At 42.7% G+C, this 18,977-nt stretch overlaps 1 protein-coding gene across 11 annotated transcripts in view; it reads right to left on the bottom strand.

Annotated features, from left to right (window-relative positions):
• Fmnl2 (formin-like 2) overlaps nucleotides 1–18,977 on the bottom strand; it is a 276,486-nt gene that overhangs the window by 30,962 nt on the left and 226,547 nt on the right. For all 11 annotated transcript variants that reach the window (XR_003953721.1, XM_006498330.2, XM_006498336.2 and 8 more), the window contains 2 exons: nucleotides 5,896–5,970; nucleotides 1,705–1,815 (listed from right to left, as the gene is read on the bottom strand). Coding sequence is in view for 10 of the 11 variants with exons in the window: in XM_006498330.2 (XP_006498393.1) it covers nucleotides 1,705–1,815; nucleotides 5,896–5,970 (186 nt within the window). In the remaining variant the exon portion in view is untranslated. The remainder of the gene's footprint in view (nucleotides 1–1,704; nucleotides 1,816–5,895; nucleotides 5,971–18,977) is intronic.

Here is an 18,977-nt window from a genome sequence, read left to right as displayed (position 1 = left end):
GCTAGGAGCCATCGATTGCACTCATACTTAGCTTTAGCACATGGATAGAACTCATCCTGACATTTCCTTTCCTAAGACAGTGCCTTGGAGGAACAGCTCAAGGCTCCCCAAAGCATGAATCAGAAAGTGTCCTCCAGTTCACTAGATCCCAGGCCAAGGATACCAAAGTGACTCAGGAAGCTGTTTTTCTAGTGATGCCAGAGGCCTGAGAAATCAGTTACTTTTCCCCAGTGAGAACCACACATTATGACTTTCTCTGGGGACTCTGAAGCCAGGATAATATCTAGCATATGAATGATGCCAATAAGTGAATGAACACATCAACAATCACTTGCAAAGGAGGTTGTCTTTGTAAACAAATGGAAAATTTGTCTATCAGATGCATATAATATCATTCTTCTAATGACCTCCTCTATCCATCAGGGTCCAGAACCAGGAACATAGCTGGCAAAGTACAAGGCTGGAGGGGACACGGTATTTTTTAAGAGAAATTTCAGATTACATGATTTCTGAAGGAAAATACTTTTTCTCTTAGGTTTAACAGTTTAAATGATTTTAAACTGAGTATATTCCATCTTACTTTAAAAGTCAAGAATGAAAGAAATATGAATTTAGAAAAATGCTGAAGAAGAACATGCCACAGAGAAGCATCGATAAGGGACTTCCCCGAGGCTGGCAGTAATCATCAGATGTGCACCAACGTCACCAGCTGCTGTGACAAGCTAGAACCCAAAGCAAAACCTCAGAAAACTGAACCTAAGCCTGGGATGAGGGCTCACACTCCGGATCTTCATTCAAATCCTGCAATTTGTGAAACACAGGAAGAAAGAAGAAGACAAACTCCAGTCCGAAAGCATGCCAGAGGGGTGGAAAGGGCTCCATGTAGCAATACAGTCTATCCTCCAGGAAGGCGGGTGCAAGGTGTGTAGTTTCCTAGCAACCACGGGCGGCTGAACTCTGGCACAGCCCAGGGACGGCCTTCTATCATTTCCATATCTGGAGAGCCCTGAAATCTTGGTCAGCGACCCATGACCTTCCATCAGGACTCTTCCAAATTCAACTGCACCATTCACATAGGAAAGGGAAAACACAGCTTCTGGGAGCACCACATATACTTTCTGTTTCTTTATTGGAGACCTTATTGGAGGGAACTGGCTGGGTACCTCTTCATGGCAGAGAGAAAAAGAAACTAAACTCCTTTCACCTAAGAAGTGAAAACCTGTGGTCAACAGCAGCAAGCACTTAAAGCAGAATTTAACAGCTTCAGGAGGAAGTCTCTTGTGTCCTTTCCACATTGCTTCTTAATACTCTAGATATTAGCTCACTCGCCAACAGTCTTAGCTAGATGTTGCCTGCTCAGAGGGCATCACAAGAGTGCCCCAAATAAAGACTGTTCTCCAGTGTTGATGGAGGTCGCAGCAAGACTTGACCCAAACAAAACTCAAAAGCAAAGGCAGGCTGCACCGGTCTGACTCCAGTATTAAAAGGCTGCAGGCAGTAGACCCACAGACGGCCCAGGAATTCTGTAAGTACTCCAGCTTGGCTGGCAGACTCCATCATTCAAATTGGTTCCCTGTAACTAGCACAGCAATTGTTGGACCACATAACGCTTTAGGCATTCTCTAGTTACTAAGGAAATGAACCTCTGAGAATAAGCAATGAATCCCTTCTTAAAATGACACCAGAAAAGATAGCTATACTTACATCCAAGTATTCATCCAGGCCTAATTTGGTGAATTCATATTGTAGATGAACTCTGAAGTTCATGTCTTCTACTGAATGGACTACAATGTTAATAAACTGCATAGAGGCCACCTGAAATGAAATTTTCAAAGGGTTAAGTTGGTTCCAAGTTATTTTTCTCAAAAATATATCCAGAATAGGCACTTCATTTCACAAGTCTTAATTCACACCACTTTCCCCCCCCCCCCCACTTTTTTTTTTTTTTTTTTTTTTTTTGGTTTTTCAAGATAGGGTTTCTCTGTGTAGCCCTGGCTGTCCTGGAACTCACTCTGTAGACCAGGCTAGCCTTGAACTCAGAAATCCACCTGCCTCTGCCTCCCAAGTGCTGGGATTAAAGGCATGCGCCACCATGCCCAGCCTCCTTTTTCCTTAATGTCTCTAAATCCTCAAGAAAAATTAATCTTATAATTTTTAATTAAAAAAATCAAACAGGCACCACAATTAGACACCACTTCACATTCACTTAGAATGGCTATAATGTAAGAAATACACACACACACACACACACACACACACACACACACATACACACACACACACACACACACACACGAATGTTTTTGGCAAAGATGTAGAGAAAACCAACCCTCACCCATTGCCTGTGAGAAAATGATACAGCCACTTTGAAAACAACAGTTACTCAAAATATTAAGCACCATGTTTGCTGTCTGTTCTAGTAACTCAATTACCTAACTTAAAGAAATAAAGAAACATGGTCACATAAAAATTTGTACACAAGCATTCATGATGCCACATATACCAATCAAGTATGGCAAAGCATCCATCCATCACTTGGTGGATAAACAGAATGAGGATGCCCTTGCCATGGACCATCCTGTGACAGTGAAGTGCTGCTGCATGTTATGACATGGATGAACTTGGGAGCATCATGGGAAGTGAAACCATGCCTGAGAAAAGGGCCAAACATCGTAAGGTTCCATCTGTGTCTAATGTGCAGAGCACCCCAAACTATAGAGATAAAAAGTAGATTAGTAGATACTTAGGGCTGAAGGGCAGAGCACATGGGAAACAGCCTCTAATGGAAGAGGGATTCTTTTTTTTTTTTAAGATTTATTTATTTTATGTATGTGAGTAAACTGCCTCTGTCTTCAGACACACCAGAAGAGGGTATCGGATCCCATTACAGATGGCTGTGAGCCACCACGTGGTTGGCTGGGAAATGCAATTAAGAGCAATCAGTGCTCTTAACTGCTGAGCCATCTCTCCAGCCCCCAGCAGAGGGACTCTTAGGGGGATGAGTGTAGTAATAATTAAACTGTGAATGGTTAACACACACCAAATCATACACTTTCATGGGTGAAGTAGATGCATGCACATCTAAGTTTAAGAAAGCTGTCATACAGGTATACAGAGCAAAGTACAAGTTAACACAGAGATAGAGATCATATAAAATGTCAAACTTAGTACAAAGAGGAGTAATATTCAAAGAATGCAGAACCTCACCACAGGTAATTACTTCAAAAACTCACTTGGAGCTCTAGCTACCAAAAGATAGTAACTGATCTTTCACAGCGTCCTTCCGTGGATTTCCTAACTGCTAGTTTGTAAATGCCTTGGATGTAGTGTTTTTTCCCAAAGACTGGCCCTAAGACCTGTCTCAAAAAAAAAAAAAATGTTCTCCAGTTTAATAAATAATGGAATGAACTTCAACAGACCAATAGTGTTTTCCCCAATGCCATCTACTGATGGGAACAATGGCTTACTCATGTTTGCCCTCTATGCAAGAGCCAGCAGAGGCTTTGGGAAGAAGGGAAAATAATCAGGGACCCGAAATCACAGCACTCGGAAAACCCCTTAACCCCATCCCTCTACACATGCCCCCCTCGCTTCTGAAAACAAGTCTAAAAGATCCGCTGCGTCCCACCACAGCCTGCGAGCCACGTGCAGTTACACGCAAATGATAACCGGCATGCAGAGACATCTTGCACACCGCAGCCTATACACAGGGAAGTCAGAACCTGCATAGGAGTTAGTACAGTGACAGAAAATGGGTTTTGGTCTGTATGCAAATAGCTCACAAGTTAAGGGACTTACGTAAGATAACTTCAGCAGAAATGCAGCAGGCACCATAAATGAGTGAGGTGGGCAAGGTATAACTTAACAAATGGCAGAGAGGAATTTGTTTGTTTTTAACATCAAAGAATTAGGGGCTCCTTGGCTGTAGTAGCTAATACTCCAATAGCCAAGAAGGAGGGCCTAAATATAATTGGGTACTTTTAATTTAAAAATAAATAAATAAATAAAAATTAGGGGCTGGAGAGATGGCTTAGCAGTTAAGAGCATTGACTGCTTCTCCAGAAGTCCTATGTTCAATTCCCAGCAACCACTTGGTGACTCACAACCATCTCTAATGTGATCCAATGCCCTCTTCTAGTGTGTCTGAAGACCATGACAGTGTGCTCATATACATAAAATAAATTATTTAAAAAGAAAAGATCAACTGTCATTTTTCATGTATCATACCCATAGATTTTCACAGAAGAAGCTATCGTGTACAAAAGCACTGCCTTGTGTGGGCTGGCCTCAGCCTGGGCTCTGCCAGATTCAGAAAGCTCCTCTGGAGAAGGCACTCAGAAGCTCGAAATGAGCCTGGGGCTAATCACACACCTACTGATACCTTCAGCATCACTTTGAATGACCCTTGATTCTAATGACAAGAATTAAAAACTCACGGTAAAAACGACCTCTGTATTTACCATTTCATACTTTAAAAAATAGGTTTAAAAATAATTATCACAAGATCTCTGGGCCTGATACCCTCCCACACCCCACAGCCTGCCTGTCTCTCAGGAGATCTACAGTAACCAGGGACACAGATAGGAGCCTAGCATGGCTGTCCTCTGAGAGACCCTCCCAACAGTTGACTGAGACAGATGCAGGTACTTACACACAACCATTGGACTGAAGTTAAGGACCCCTATGGAGGAATTGGGGGGAGGATTGAAGGAGCTGAAGGGGAGGGTGACCCCATAGGAAGACTAAGTGTCTCAACTAACCTGAAGATCCCAGACTGAGCCACCAACCAGGCAGCATACACAGGCTAGTCCAAGCCCCACCACCACCACTCCCCAGCACCTGTATAACTGAGGACTGCCTAGTCTTGGCCTCAGTGGGAGAAGATGCGCCAAAGGAAGAGGGTTCAGGAGAGGGAAACCCTCTCAGAGGCAAGGGAAATGGGGGATTGGGCGAGGAATTCAGTGGGTGGGACCGTGAGGGAGGGACAAAGGCTGGAATGTAAATAAATAATTAATTTTTTAAAATTACCATGTCTAATGGAACAAAAAAGCTCTATAAGGGATTTTATCATCAGGATTTTAAAGGAGCTGAAACTAAGATTCACATAAATCTGAGATCCAAGAAATGAGTCTCCCACTGAAGACCTAGTGTGTTTCAGGCCTTACAGTCACTGCAGATCTAATGAAGATGTGACTGAGCAGCCTTAGCAAAGGCTTCGCATGCAAGAACTGTCAGGATGCGTGCTCTGGAGGCAAGAGCTCCGCAGAAGGAACGCCTGGGCCGGCAAGTTTCCTAGGACAACTGAACTCAGTCAAGGACAAGGACAGGGCTGCACTGGAAAGGAATGGCCAAGGAAGCCTCATGAAGAACTCTGTCCTGAGCCCAGAATGAAGACTTAGGAGCTGAAATTCAGAAACGCCCCAGGTAGGGGTCAGGCAGGCAGGAAGGAAGCCAAAGGGAGAAGAGCCATCAACACCATCTCCAGCTAGGAAGCCAATGGTCCAGTCAGCAAAGCCAAGCACTTTAGTCTGTGAGCATGTGGTCTAGAGAGGGCACTAGAGCGAAAGGCCAAAGTTCCATCCAGCTGAGGCCTCTATGCAGGTCACCTTGGTGGCTATGGGAATTCACACTAAGTCGTGACTTCCTTTTGTCAACCATGTGACTTTCCCTCTTATTTGTTAAATTATCAGCATTTCTGTCCTTTAATCAAATGAGTGAAACTTGAAAGGGCTCCAGAAAGGGAGCATTCACATAAAGAAAAACACTCTAGAATAGATGACTAACCTCGTTTGCCTGAGCTCTTTACTGTGTCCACTTGACTGTGGCGTGTGTTTTGGAGGAAAGGGGGCCTAAACTTGAGTTTTCATTGTTGAAAGGGGTGCCAAGAGAACTCACCATAAAATCTATGTTATTATCTTCATTCCTGAAATGTTCCATCAGCTTCTCAAAACGCTGCTTTTCTCCGCAGACCTGAAACACACGTGGTTATCATGCATAAGACATTACAAACAGAAGCATCCCAAAATTTGCTACAGACACTGTAGTACTGACGATTGTTTTCTCTTATATACTCTTTACTTTTCTTCAAAGCTAGCTAGCCACCAAACAGCAGCATGAAGCTAACCAGATGTGGGTGCGCGATTTCTGTTCTGCATGGTTTTCATGTTATCGGATGTGTTCCTCCTTCGGGGTCTTTGCTCTTCCCCGAGCATTTTAATATGCATTCACAATACAGTTCACAAAAACTGGCTGCAGATTTCCTATATTACCAATATGCGCTCCAGACAGAGATACTAAAAGATTTAAATAGTTTTAGATTTAAACTCCTTGTAAGGAAGACTGACCATGCTCTCATGTCTGTCTCAATTAAATAATTTGAGTGCACGGCATAATTTCCTGTGATTTATGGAGTAGCACCCCCAGAGGCCTGAAAGACACACATTTTAGCTCAAATTGATTTCCATTTAACGTGTGAAATACTCAAAACTGCAGGGTCCCGGGGAATGTTTCATCTACATGAAAGTTAAAGACAAAAAAAAAAAAAAAAAAGTTAAAACAGTCAAACATTTATATCAAAATAATACCTCTCTGAAGACTCACACACAAAATCGAGGATGAATTTTAATTCTCACCCTGTCCTTGGGTAGCTTTGTTGAAAGCAAACCCTATATCCACTAGTTAATTCATTCAGCCTTGAGAGAGTATTCAATTGAACTATACACATGCTAAATTAGGCTATACATGCTAATAACTACTGTGATTTCATTTGTGATCTTAGGGATATCCAGACTAAACCTCAAGAATTCCCCTAAAATGGCATTTCATAATGTAATAATGCTGCCGTTTAAATCATGTTAAATCTATATAAGCATATATATTTGAGAATGAGAGAGTCCATTGAAGATAAAAATGCCATGTTTTACTTCTGTTACATTTTCAGCATCTAGAATGATACTTTGCATATTATAAGGCTCAATATTTCTTGAATTGTACTGAATAGAATAAAAAAATTCTATCAGAATACCCTTCATAAAAGAGTGATGATAGACTTACTTTTTAAAAAATTATTTATCTTATGTATGTGAGCACACTTTCACTCTCTTCAGACACACCAGAAGAGGGCATCAGATCCCATTACCATGTGGTTGGCTGAGAATTGAACTGAAGACCTCTGGAAGAGCAGTCAAGCTCTTAACTGCTGAGCCAGCTCTCCAGTCCTGGTAGACTTACGTTTATTTGCCATCACATTTTAACATGAAATAAAAATTCCTTGTACATGTCTTATGTGTAATATGTGTTATATATGTATATATTTACATAATTCCAAGAGTTGTATACATCTTTGTTTTATGATATGAAACTAGTTAGGATAATGAGATAACAGGTGATTTTATTTACAGACAACAGAAGTAACAAAGTTTAAAGTGGATCACAGTGTCTTTACACTGATGTTATTCGGCTTCCTGTTATGATAATGAAAGATGAGACACAATTATAAAGAGAAATAGGTTTTCTTCCACTTGTGGAAAGTTTAGACCAAGATCAGCTGACGCTGTAGCTTTGTGACCCTGGTGTGTCCCAAACATCACAGAATGAGCTCCTGTGCTCAGTCAGGTAGAGGAAACTGTTTACATTGTGAACTTGGAAGTGAGGACCAGAAGGGACCTGCTTCCTGCATTCCTCTTTGGGGCTACCCACAATGGCCTGAGGCCTACCCTTCGGCCTACAGTACCTTTGGGCACCAAGCCTTTAGCATAGGTACCTTTGTAGGCATACCAAATCATACCTAGAAAAGACGGTTGATGAGATTTCCTGTTCCCTTTTCTGCTCAGTCTGGTGTGGGTAACAGTAAATCTCATTTAAAAACCCTGCGTTCTGTCCCAGCAAACACGAGCTGGGTCTGCTGGGTGTGCAGTTAGTCCTGCCACCAGTAAGAGGATCTCTGTGGAAGCACTGCTAGCTTACGTAGCTCTTAAATGACTGAGCTTTGCAGATCTTAGCCCTGGGCTCTGCGTCACTGAGGGTGGGAGTAGCCAATGAGGGTCACAAGATCTACGAGGCTCTGTTTTGTTTGGCTGTGGAAGACGAGGGCTCCTTCCTCACCAGTTATGCGACAGCTACACTTGTGGTTTTCCAGGTTTGCTGGTACACCACCAAGAGCAACACCGCATTTCCATTTTGAGGTTGTTTCCAGGAATAGGTGTAAAGCGAGTAAGTAGTACGGCCTTTGTGTGGGTGCCATGGATACAGTCAGTGCGTTGGGAAAGATAATTCTCTCCTCCTTGCATATTTGGTTTTGACGGTTTGATGTCTACCATGTCAAGCCTCCCAGGACAAAGCTGAATGCTTGTCAATTATCTGATTCTCCAAACTGGGAACTCGAGTCCTGCATAGCAGACATGGAGGAGAGCTGTTTTTACATTTTATATTACATTTTCTTTCTTAGAACATAAACTCTTGGGCTGGTGAGATGGCTCAGTGGGTAAGAACACCCGACTGCTCTTCCGAAGGTCCGGAGTTCAAATCCCAGCAACCACATGGTGGCTCACAACCATCCGTAACAAGATCTGACACCCTCTTCTGGAGTATCTGAAGACAGCTACAGTGTACTTACATATAATAAATAAATAAATCTTTAAAAAAAAAAAAAAGAACATAAACTCTTCTGGGTTTGAGGTAAAGAATGTCCAGTTTTGTCAGGAGCCTCCACATATAGGTAGACTCATCTCAGACAGCTAGGGAAATTTCAAGGTTATCCTTGATCTTGGTAAACACTAGAGCTGCAGAGAAGGGCTCCTTTCTGTAGAAGGAAGTTCTAGTAAACTCTAAGTCATGTGGCTTCATCTTCATGGGGACACACTACATTCTGGAATTCTTCATACGGTGTGGCTAATTCTGACTTGGGCAAGAAATTGTACCATTTATTTTCTCCTTCAGATTTTGGGAGCTCCTTCAGAGTCCGGGGCTCTGTCTCTAGCTCTCCATAACCTGTGTGTGCCAGCATTCACCTGTCACTCTACTATTAATACTCAGGAGGTAGCGGCTAGAGGATCAGGAGTTTGGGGTTATCCTTGCCCCAATCTTGTGTTCAAGGTTAGCCTGGGAAACAGTCTCAAAAAACAACCAAAGAGACCTCCACCTAAAAACACAAAGCTTGAAAAAATTCAACTCATATCTCAGACTAGGTATATGGCAAGTGGATTTCTGTGAGTTCTAGGACACTTAAACAGCCAAGCCCTTTGGTGGAGCTCAGAAGATCATGTATGGCTCTCAGACATTGGAGCAGGAAGCTGTGATGTTGAAGTTGACTTGGAGACCATAAGATGTTAAAGCTAACAGGGAGTGGAACCAGACCAGAAGAAAGAACTTGTTTGTCATCATCAAAGATGAAAAGGGAGTAGAGATCTGAAGGTTACTTTGACATTAGCCACTGGGCAGTTTGGAGTCTGCCCAGTTGGTTTCCTAATTTGCTTTGGGGATAACAGTTAAGTGATTTGATGAATCTCAGAAGAGACTTTGAACTTTGGACTTATAACATTGTTAAGACTGCTATAGACTATGGGGACTTTAGAAGCTGGACTAAATGTACTTTCTTACTATGCTATGTCTAGATATGACCCCCATAGACTCATATGTTTGAACAAGCCTATGGGGGCAAGGAAATTATATATGATGGTTTATGTATACTTGGCCCAGGGAGTTGTACTATTAGGAGGTGTAGCCTTGTTGGAGTAAGTGTGTCACTGTGGGCATGGGCTTTAATACCCTAGTCCTAGCTAGCCAATCTTCTCCTCTCTGCCTTCGGAACAAGATGTCAAGATTCTTTATGCAACCCACACTAAAACACATGCACAGAATTAAGTGTGGTATCTTTAGGTACCTAACACTGAACATCTGAATATCTGGAAACATCTGGAAATGACTGAAGTTTTCACAGGACTATTTAGTATTAGTGAAACATCAAGTTCTCAGTCACGAGTCTCTATAGACCTACATTTCATTAAGAGATAGAGAAGGGGCTGGTGAGTGGCTCAGCAGGTAAGAGCACCCGACTGCTCTTCTGAAGGTCTGGAGTTTAAAACCCAGCAACCACATGGTGGCTCACAACCATCCGTAACGAGATCTGACTCCCTCTTCTGGAGTGTCTGAGGACAGCTACAGTGTACTTACATATAATAAATAATAAATAAATCTTTAAAAAGAGAGAGAGAGAGAGAGAGAGAGAGAGAGAGAGAGAGAGAGAGAGAGAGAGAGAGAGAGAGAGAGAGAGAGAGAGAGAAGGTTGAGGACACTATAAAATCCATCCATTATTACTTTATTGGAATGAAGTAACATGGTTTCATTTGAACGTGTCCAGTATGAACATCTCATTCTTAGATTCTAAGGAGCCCTCAGCAGGTCTAGTGAAGGGTCTGCTTCTATCACAATAGTCATTTGAAGGCTGTGTATGAAGTAAGAGGTCCTGGGATGCATAGGGAGCCATTGCCTAGAGCAGTGGTTTCACTGGCCACTAAGAAGTCAGTAACCATCAGACTGCTGCTGTTAGCAAGAGAAGGCAACAGATGCTTTTCAACCACAAATAACTATAAAATCATGGCTTGCTTCGTAAATCCTGGAAAAGAAAATGGAACTTCTCTTCTCTAGCAGGTCCAAAAGGGGACTGTGTTCAGTCATAAGATCGACTGCCTTGCAATGGTTGCTTTCCTTCAGGGAGCTCCCCAGATCTCAGGGACTTACTGTGGCAAGGAGTCTGTCCACACACCAAGAAGGAAACACTTAAGCAAGGGGCCCTTAATTTTTATATAACTAACCCAGAAGAATTCACATCTAGTCATCAAGCACGAGTACATGGTGTGTGTGTGTGTGTGTGTGTGTGTGTGTGTGTGTGTGTGTGTGTCTGTCTGTCTGTCTGTCTGTCAGGGGTGGGGGTGGGGCACCCTGGGGGCTGGCAGTGGCTACAGGGTTAGTTAGTACAGGTAGTCAGTGACTTTGGTGGGGTTGAAAGTTAGGCATCTGTATCTTACCAGCAAGAAAATATTCATTACAAAGCTTTGGTGATGCCTTCTCTCCATTATGAGCCTATAGGGAAATGGACCCCTCCCCGCCCTTAGAGACGGTTTAAACCACAGTCCTCTTGGCATCCAGGACCCTGGCTGTGTCCAAATGGTTTGGGGTCCTTTGGAAACACTTTTAACAGACGTTGACGAACAGAGTGATGATTTGGGCAAAGACTGCATTTGCTTGCTTCTCACTAGTGGGGATGTCTCTGCTTCCATGGGACAGTCTGTTCTAACTGGGCCAGGAAGGATTTAGCTGCTTCCCAAGTAGGAGTGAAGCAGCTGGGCTAAGATAAAGATTTGGCCTTCATGCTTCAACACACTGAGTCAGAAGATGTTTCTTCCCCTACCCAAAGATCCTAGTGGGCTGCCCAGCATAACCCAATAGGCCTGTTGGAGGAAATCACAAAGACTTGCTCACAGGTGCTTAATTTCCACCATTCCCCTGAGTTATGGAGTTCCCTATAGCCCTGTACTCCATATGGCCTCTTTATCATTAACTATTCTATAATTCTTATTTTCTTTATTTTTATATTCTATCCTCGTGTGTGTGTGTGTGTGTGTGTGTGTGTGTGTGTGTGTGTGTGTGTGTGTGTGTGTAAGCTAGCCAACAACTTGTGGGAGTTGGTTCTCTCCATGATGTAGGTTCTGGGAATTAAGCTTAGGTAATCAGCGTTGTCAGCAAGCACCTTTACCCTCTGAGCCATACTTCTGCCCCTCCACCATATTCCTTTTTGTTGTTGTTGTTGGGGGCTGGTTTTTTGAGACATGGTTTCTCTGTGTAGCTCTGACTATCCTGGGACTTATTCTGTAGACCAGGACGGTTAGAACTGAGAGATTTGCCTCCCTCTGCCTCCTGAGTGATGGGATTAAAGATGTGCACCTCTACCACCCAACTCCAATCTGCCTTCTTAAAGTAGGGCCTGGAAGTCAGCAGTATAATCTCCAGCTCTGAAGATGAGAAAGGAAGTCCATGATGTTCCCTGAATTGCCTGAACTAACAGCTTGGGGGTGGCAGCCCTGTTACTATATAACCCAGGTTTAAAGATCCCACCTGATGGGAAAAAGACCAACCATTTCTGACCTCACAGCACCTCAGTGCCAGCAGTGTTTGAGTTTAAAGATTCAAAGAGGGACGGCTGTACTAGGCAGGACTCCACAGGGATGGGTGGGCAGTGGCTACACTATCAGATTGAAGTCTGTGGTCAGGAAAATAAGTACATTCATATAATTCAGGTTGATGAATTTATTCATATGCAAATGATTTGCTGGTGCCTTGGTTACTGTTCTATTGCTATGAAGAGACACGGTGGCCAAGCCTGCTTATAAAAGAAAGCATTTAGTCTGATCATCGTGGTAGGGAACATAGCAGCAGGAGGCAAGTATGGTGCTGGAGCAGATGTAAGCTCCCAGTGTCCATCTGATTTGTAAGATGGACACAGAACTCTGAAGGACACAGCTCCTCCAGTAAGACCACACCTCCTAGTCCTTCTTAAATAGTCCAATAACCAAGAACCAAATGGTCAGGTATTCGAGCCCCTGGGGGGGGGGGTCATTTTCAATCAAATCACCACACAGTGATATGTAAAAAAAATGCCCCTTACAGCCTAGCAGAGCACTTGCTTTTCAAATGCATAGGCTGGAGTTTGTCTACAGATTGTCACATTCTGGTGGCCCTACTCCTAGCAGGAGTAATCTACTGCCTGACGGAGTAACACAGTGCACAGGAGAGCTCCTTTACAGTCTGTTTGGCTTACTTTCTGAAGCTCCTAAAGTCGTTCCATCCAATAAGGACTCCCTCCAGATCCCTCCTGTAGATACGGATTCTTGAGGGCAAAGCCAGGAAAGGAATTAGAAATACTAGACAGTAGGAATAATTCCATGCATGGTGATACATGCCTTCAGTCCTAGCACTCAGGACACTGAGATGGCAGGCATATGTAGGCTAACTGGTCTACCTACATAGTGAGTTTTCGAAAATTCAGGGCTTCATAGAGAGACCTTCTCAAAACACAAACAAACAAAGAAACAAACAAAAAAGTCAAGAACAGCAAATTTTAGCTGCAACAGTGTACTTTAAATCAAACAAACATAGAACGGCTCTCTATATGAGGTATGCATGCCATGGCATGCATCTGGAGGTCAGAAGACAATTCTTTCTACCATGTGGAACCTGGAGGATTATTAGGGTTCACCATAAGTGCTGAGCCATCTTGCTGAACCCTAGTATAGCTCTTTTATTTAAGTGCTATTGTGTCTTACAACCTGTGGGTCTTGTTGGCAGACAGAAATTATATGCTGTGATATATAGCATGCAATCTTATCTGTGTGTAAATGTGCTTCTTGTTTATGCATATGCTTTTTACAGTTTTTATTACTTTGTATGTATGAGTGTGTGTGTGCATATGTGTTACAGCACACACATGGAAATCTGAGGACAACTTTACAGAGTCAGATCTCTCCTTTCTCCTTTATGTGAGTTCTGGGATTTGAACTCAAGTTATCAGGCTTGCGTGGCAACTGCTTTATTGCATAACCATCTCACTTGAGCCATATATTTTGACAACTCATAGCATTCTCATGATGGCCAACATGTGAACTCTGAAAATAGTTCAAAACTAGTCTCTTGTTCTTTCATCCTTGCCAGTTTCTAAAACCAGCCTCAAAGGAGAGCAGAGTTATCTTCTTTCAGCCATGTTGGCCCTGGTGCTGGGGTTGGTCTGGTGCTGCTATGTCTTCAAATGCAGTGAATTCTCACATACACTAGCTTTCATTGTGTCAACCATCCTCCCCAAGTGAAGTAATAAAAGGCTAAAGCCTGTGATTGGCAGTAAAGAGAGGGAGGTGGGACTTCCTGGGAAGAAGAAAGAAACTCTAGGAAGAAGGAAGAAGAAGGTGACTATGGGCCTAGAAGGTATGGCTAGTCATGGGGCTGGATGGAGCTAGGTAGCCAGGTTAACTTAGATGAGCTAGTTGAGAGTCTGCCCAGCTAAAGCCTAAGTTTTGAAATATTAAGTAAGGGTCTCCGTGTGGTTATTTGAGAAACTAGCTGGTAAAGGAATAACTGCTACCATATTAATCTCTAGCATTAATTAGTATATACAGACGATTAATAGTCATTTTTTTTACATCCTGGTTTGACCAAGTAGGTAGGGTGGTTTAGATGCAAGCAGTGTGAGCTAAGTAATATTTCACTTTCACGTCAGACACAGTTTACCACCCTTCCTACACACAGCTTCCCACTTCCTGTGGGGTTGTGAAATACACCTGTTTAATGACTGCTCATGTCATATAGACAGAAATGTGAGTCTGGCTTGCATGCTTCTTCTCCCTCAGCACAAATGAAGGCGGCTCTGGAGCCCAAGTCATTTCTAGGGAACCACATCAGAGGGTATCACCCAGTTCATTACTGAGGGGTGGCAGTCAAACAATCCAAACATACAGGACTTTGACAGAGCCATGAGCTCTTTCATGGTTTCCGATCTATGTCAACAACATGCCATCGTGTATAGCCACCAAGCAGCTAGAAAGAGGAGGTATTTAATCTATTAGTTTTAAAGGTAATTCTTTATTCTTGCTGGCAGAATGAAGAATTCTTAGAAAGAAAAGGAGGGGAGGGGAGGGGAGGGGAGGGGAGGATAGGGGAGGGGAGGGGAGGGAAAGAACCATTCAAAGCTCTTTTTAATACCTATTTCTGTTGTGTATACCAGGCTACCACAGTGCTTTGAGGCATCTTTATCTGCCACAAAATTAACAATAACAGTATTGTTCATTCTGAATTCAACTACTCTCTCTGCAATGGTTTGGATAATAATGCCCACCCCCACCCCCCCCTCCACCAGGCAGGGCATGGTAGTGTGCGCCTTTAATCCCAGCACTCTGGACACAGAGGCAAGCAGATCTCTGACAGTTCAAGACCATTCCGGTCTACAAAGTGAGTTCCAGGACAGCCAGTGCTGGTATACAGAGAAACCCTGTCTCAAAATTAAAAAAAAAAAAAAAAAAAAAAGAGTTGGGGGTGGGGGTGGGGGGTCCTCCAAAGCCACAAGCCTTTAATCCCAGTCTTGGGAGGCAGGGAATTGGAGGCCAGCCTGGTCTACAGAGTGAGGAATGAGTTCTAGGGCATTGAGGTCTACACAGAGAAACCCTGCCTTGAAAAATAAAAGAGCAGCCCCCATGGGCTCATATATTTAAATGACTGGTATGGGAATGGAACTCTTTGAAAGGATTACAAGGTTTAGGAGTTATGGCCTTGTTGGAGGCTTGTCACTAGGGCTGGGCTTTGAGAGTTTCTCTTTCTCTGGCTAAGGATTAGGATGCTGCTCTCAACTACTGCTCCAGTGCTGCCCTGCTCCCTGCCCTGTTGAAAACTGACTAACCCTCTGAAGCTAGAAATGAGCCCTTGATTAAATGCTTTCTTTTATAAGAGTTGCCTTGGCCATCTCTTTACAGCAACAGAACCGTGACTATGACAGCCACTTTTCATTAGCTACTCAAGTGTAATCTGTTTTCTTACTGTCCACTTGTCCTTTCTTCCACATGGAAAACCCTTTCTCTATTACTGCAGATGGAACCCACAGCTATCTGTGAATTACCACAATGCAAAGATGCCTTTTACCTATGCAAGTCTCTATGTACAGTCAGTGGGCTAATTCCTGCTCAGATATATCATAATTCCGCAAGATACCCCGAGATAGCAACGTGGCCTTCTTGGTGTTGCTCAAATGCAAGCTGAATGGAGTTTATGATCGAGCTATTTAATCTATAGTCAAAAGAGCTGGGGGGTTAATCATATGAGTGCATGGGCCTCTAGTTCCCCAGTGAAACAGGCTAGAAACCTTGACTGCTTTCAAAAGCACAGATTCCTAGTCTCACTGTGGAGGTCCTCAATCAAGTCTCAATTTAGAGCCCTGGAATCTGCTCTGTTTAGAATGGCTGTAGGAGATATTTGTAGTCTTTGTTAGGGTTACTATTGTGATAAAACTTCATAACCAAAAGCAACTTGGAGAGAAAGGGTTTATTTCAGCTCAGGACTCTCAGGATACACACCATCACTGAGGGAAGTCAGGGCACAATCTCAAGGCAGGAACCTGGAAGCAGAACCTGAAGCAGAGGCCATGGAGAAACACCACTTACTGGGTTGCTATGGCTGCTTTTTTAGCACCACCCACAAATGGTCTGAAACTAACCATATCAATTATTAATCAAGAAAACACCTCTCAGGCAATCTGATGGAAGCAGTTCCTCATTTGATGTTCCCTTTTCCCAAGTGAAATTACCTAGTAAGTGACAAAACACTAGCGGGGGCATTGGTACACAGGTTAGATACCAAGTGTAATCCCACAACACTTAATTATGGTTTTCATCGCTGTCATAGTTCTGGAGAGATTTAAGTATTGCCTTTAAAATATATTTTAAGATTTTAAAAAAGTGTAAAAGTGTAAAAGTGTGTGTGTGTGTGTGTGGAGGAGAGGGGAGGGAGGGGAGGGGGAGGGGGAGGGATACGTGCATGTAAATGCCCTGTAGGGGTCCTAAAAGGGGTTGAGAGTCCTTGGAGCTGGAGTAACAGTTGTTTGTGAGCCACCCAATATGGATAGTGGGAATTGAATTAGGGTTCTCAGAGCAGCAAGCTCTCCTAAGCACCAGGCATCTCTCTAGCCTTATAAGTGGTGTCTCAAAAGTAGCGTGTTTATCAGAATACTGAGAGTCTTTGGGCATGATGCCGGAGGATGTCCTTTAGGGACTTGGTTTGCTACTCTGTGAACTTCTCCTAGGACTATTTGATCTTACCTGAGTCTCACTCTCATTAGTGAATCAAAGGCATCAGATTGTCAAATCTCTCTTTTAACTCTTGGCATTCTCTGATTTGGAAGGATTTACCCTTCTAAAATGTGTTATCAGTGTCACAGTGGCTGCTGCTGCTTCTAATTTACTGCAGGCCTGTATGATCAACAGAGCATTTGTCACCGTCTACTCGGGAGATCAGGGAGCTGTTCCCAACCCAACATAGCCTCACGCCCTACCATTATCGTCCTCCTAACACAAGCATCCTCATCAACTGCCAATCGAGTGACATCAGCCTTCCTTTGGGAAGATGTGCTGATAAACAGATGGGGAAGCAACATGTATACTGCCTGTATTTCTAACCCTCTGTTTCCAGCACCTTGACCTACACTCTCTGGCGGGGTCAGAAGGATGTGAGGCAGACTGTGTGTGTTAGATCTCTAGAACTCAGCCTTTATCGAGCATCAAAGGAACCAGTGTGCCTTTAGTGAACATTTTTTCTTTTTAATTATTCTTGTCGATTTATGGATCTACAGGAGTTTGCCTATGTGAGTAGTACCCAGGAAGGCCAGAAGAGGGCACTGAGTGCCATTAGAATTGGAGTTACACGTGGTTATGAGCTTCCATGCAGTTGCTGGAAACGGAAGCCTAAGTACTCTGCTATAAGAGCAGCAAGTGCTCTTCATCACTTAGACACTGCCCCCTCACAACCCCCGAATCCATGTGCTTTTAAAATGATGCCTGCCACTGACACCTTCATCACAATTGAAGTGCTGAGTTAGACTCTCCAGAGACAAGTGTTTTCCAAAGGCACAATTCCCTACTGGAGACTCCGCTCTTTCCTCTAGTGGGGCCACACAGTGATCCTCATTCTTCAGCAACAGTTTTTTTAGGGCAGTTACAAATAAATGATAAGTAGTGATCAGAATCCTGTAAACTCTGCTCTTCAGCTTGGTAAACATTAACCATGTTAAGACTCGGGTCCCTAAAGAGTGAGAGCTATTTGCCTGCTTTCTCCAGGGTCACTCCAGGTCCAGGAACCTCCACTAAAGATTCACTTCAGACTCTTGTCTGATGCTACCTGATGGTTTCTTTCTAAAACCATAAATGATGGAATTGGATGAATATAGGAAACATCTGAATTTCAGAATTTAGAATATAGGAGATATCTAAATTCCTGACCACATTCTCACTATCTGTAAAATGGGGAGATATTTTTCCCAATTAGCCATGGATTCTTACTTACATTGTCAGTCTCTGTTCCTGAAATTTTCTCCACCAAATCAAGTTCTTTTCTTTTCTTCTTCATTTCTTTTTTAAATAATCCAGTTCAAAAGACACCTCCTTTCTCATTGGATCACTACGAATTGCTCAGTCTACCATGAAATTTACTAGTAATTTAAGAGTCTACCTTATCTGTAGCCTTTCCTATTATGTTTGCTCTGTAATAGGAAAATATAGGAACATATATGCAAAGTGCCTGGAGTATAAGAGCATGTCCTGGGAGACTGTATACAAACCCAGAGGGAAGTGGATTAGAATGAGGGCAGGCCCACTTACACTGAGGCCTCCTCTTCACACCTTACTCACACTTGGGAATTAGCAATACGCATTAGCCTGGGGGCGTTAACTAAATATATAACCAAATGTTTGTACAGAAAACATTCTAGTATTTTCTCTACTTTAAACCATACATATAAAATTCATATACAAGACCAGATTTATTGATACTTATAATATGAGAGATGGAACAGAATCAACAACTGTGTGCATGTCTTTTTTCTAAATATTACTCTTCATTATTATGAAAGAAACCATAAAACAAAATCCTTACATATTTACTATGGACTTCACATACAAACATGTTTATGCTTTATAAATGTTTCAATTCCAACTGAAACTTAAGCTTGACTCTCAGAAAGTCAAGTTCAATAAGTACCTAGAATTTGGAGTTAAATTATAATGAGGAGTTAGAACTAACTAATATTCTGTACATTTGCAAACTGTCTCTCTTACTGTTGATCCTGGTATACATTTACTCTACTAAATCTCATTGCAGCCAGTTCTACCTTTAGCATATCAAGGAAACTAATATAGAGCACCTACCATGCCTTTTATTATCTGTCAAATGCCCCA

The sequence above is a fragment of the Mus musculus genome, chromosome 2, assembly GCF_000001635.26.
Source record: "Mus musculus strain C57BL/6J chromosome 2, GRCm38.p6 C57BL/6J".
Classification (NCBI taxonomy): domain Eukaryota; kingdom Metazoa; phylum Chordata; class Mammalia; order Rodentia; family Muridae; genus Mus; species Mus musculus.
Note: the sequence above shows the minus strand (reverse complement) of the source record. Positions and strands in the feature narration are given on the sequence as shown.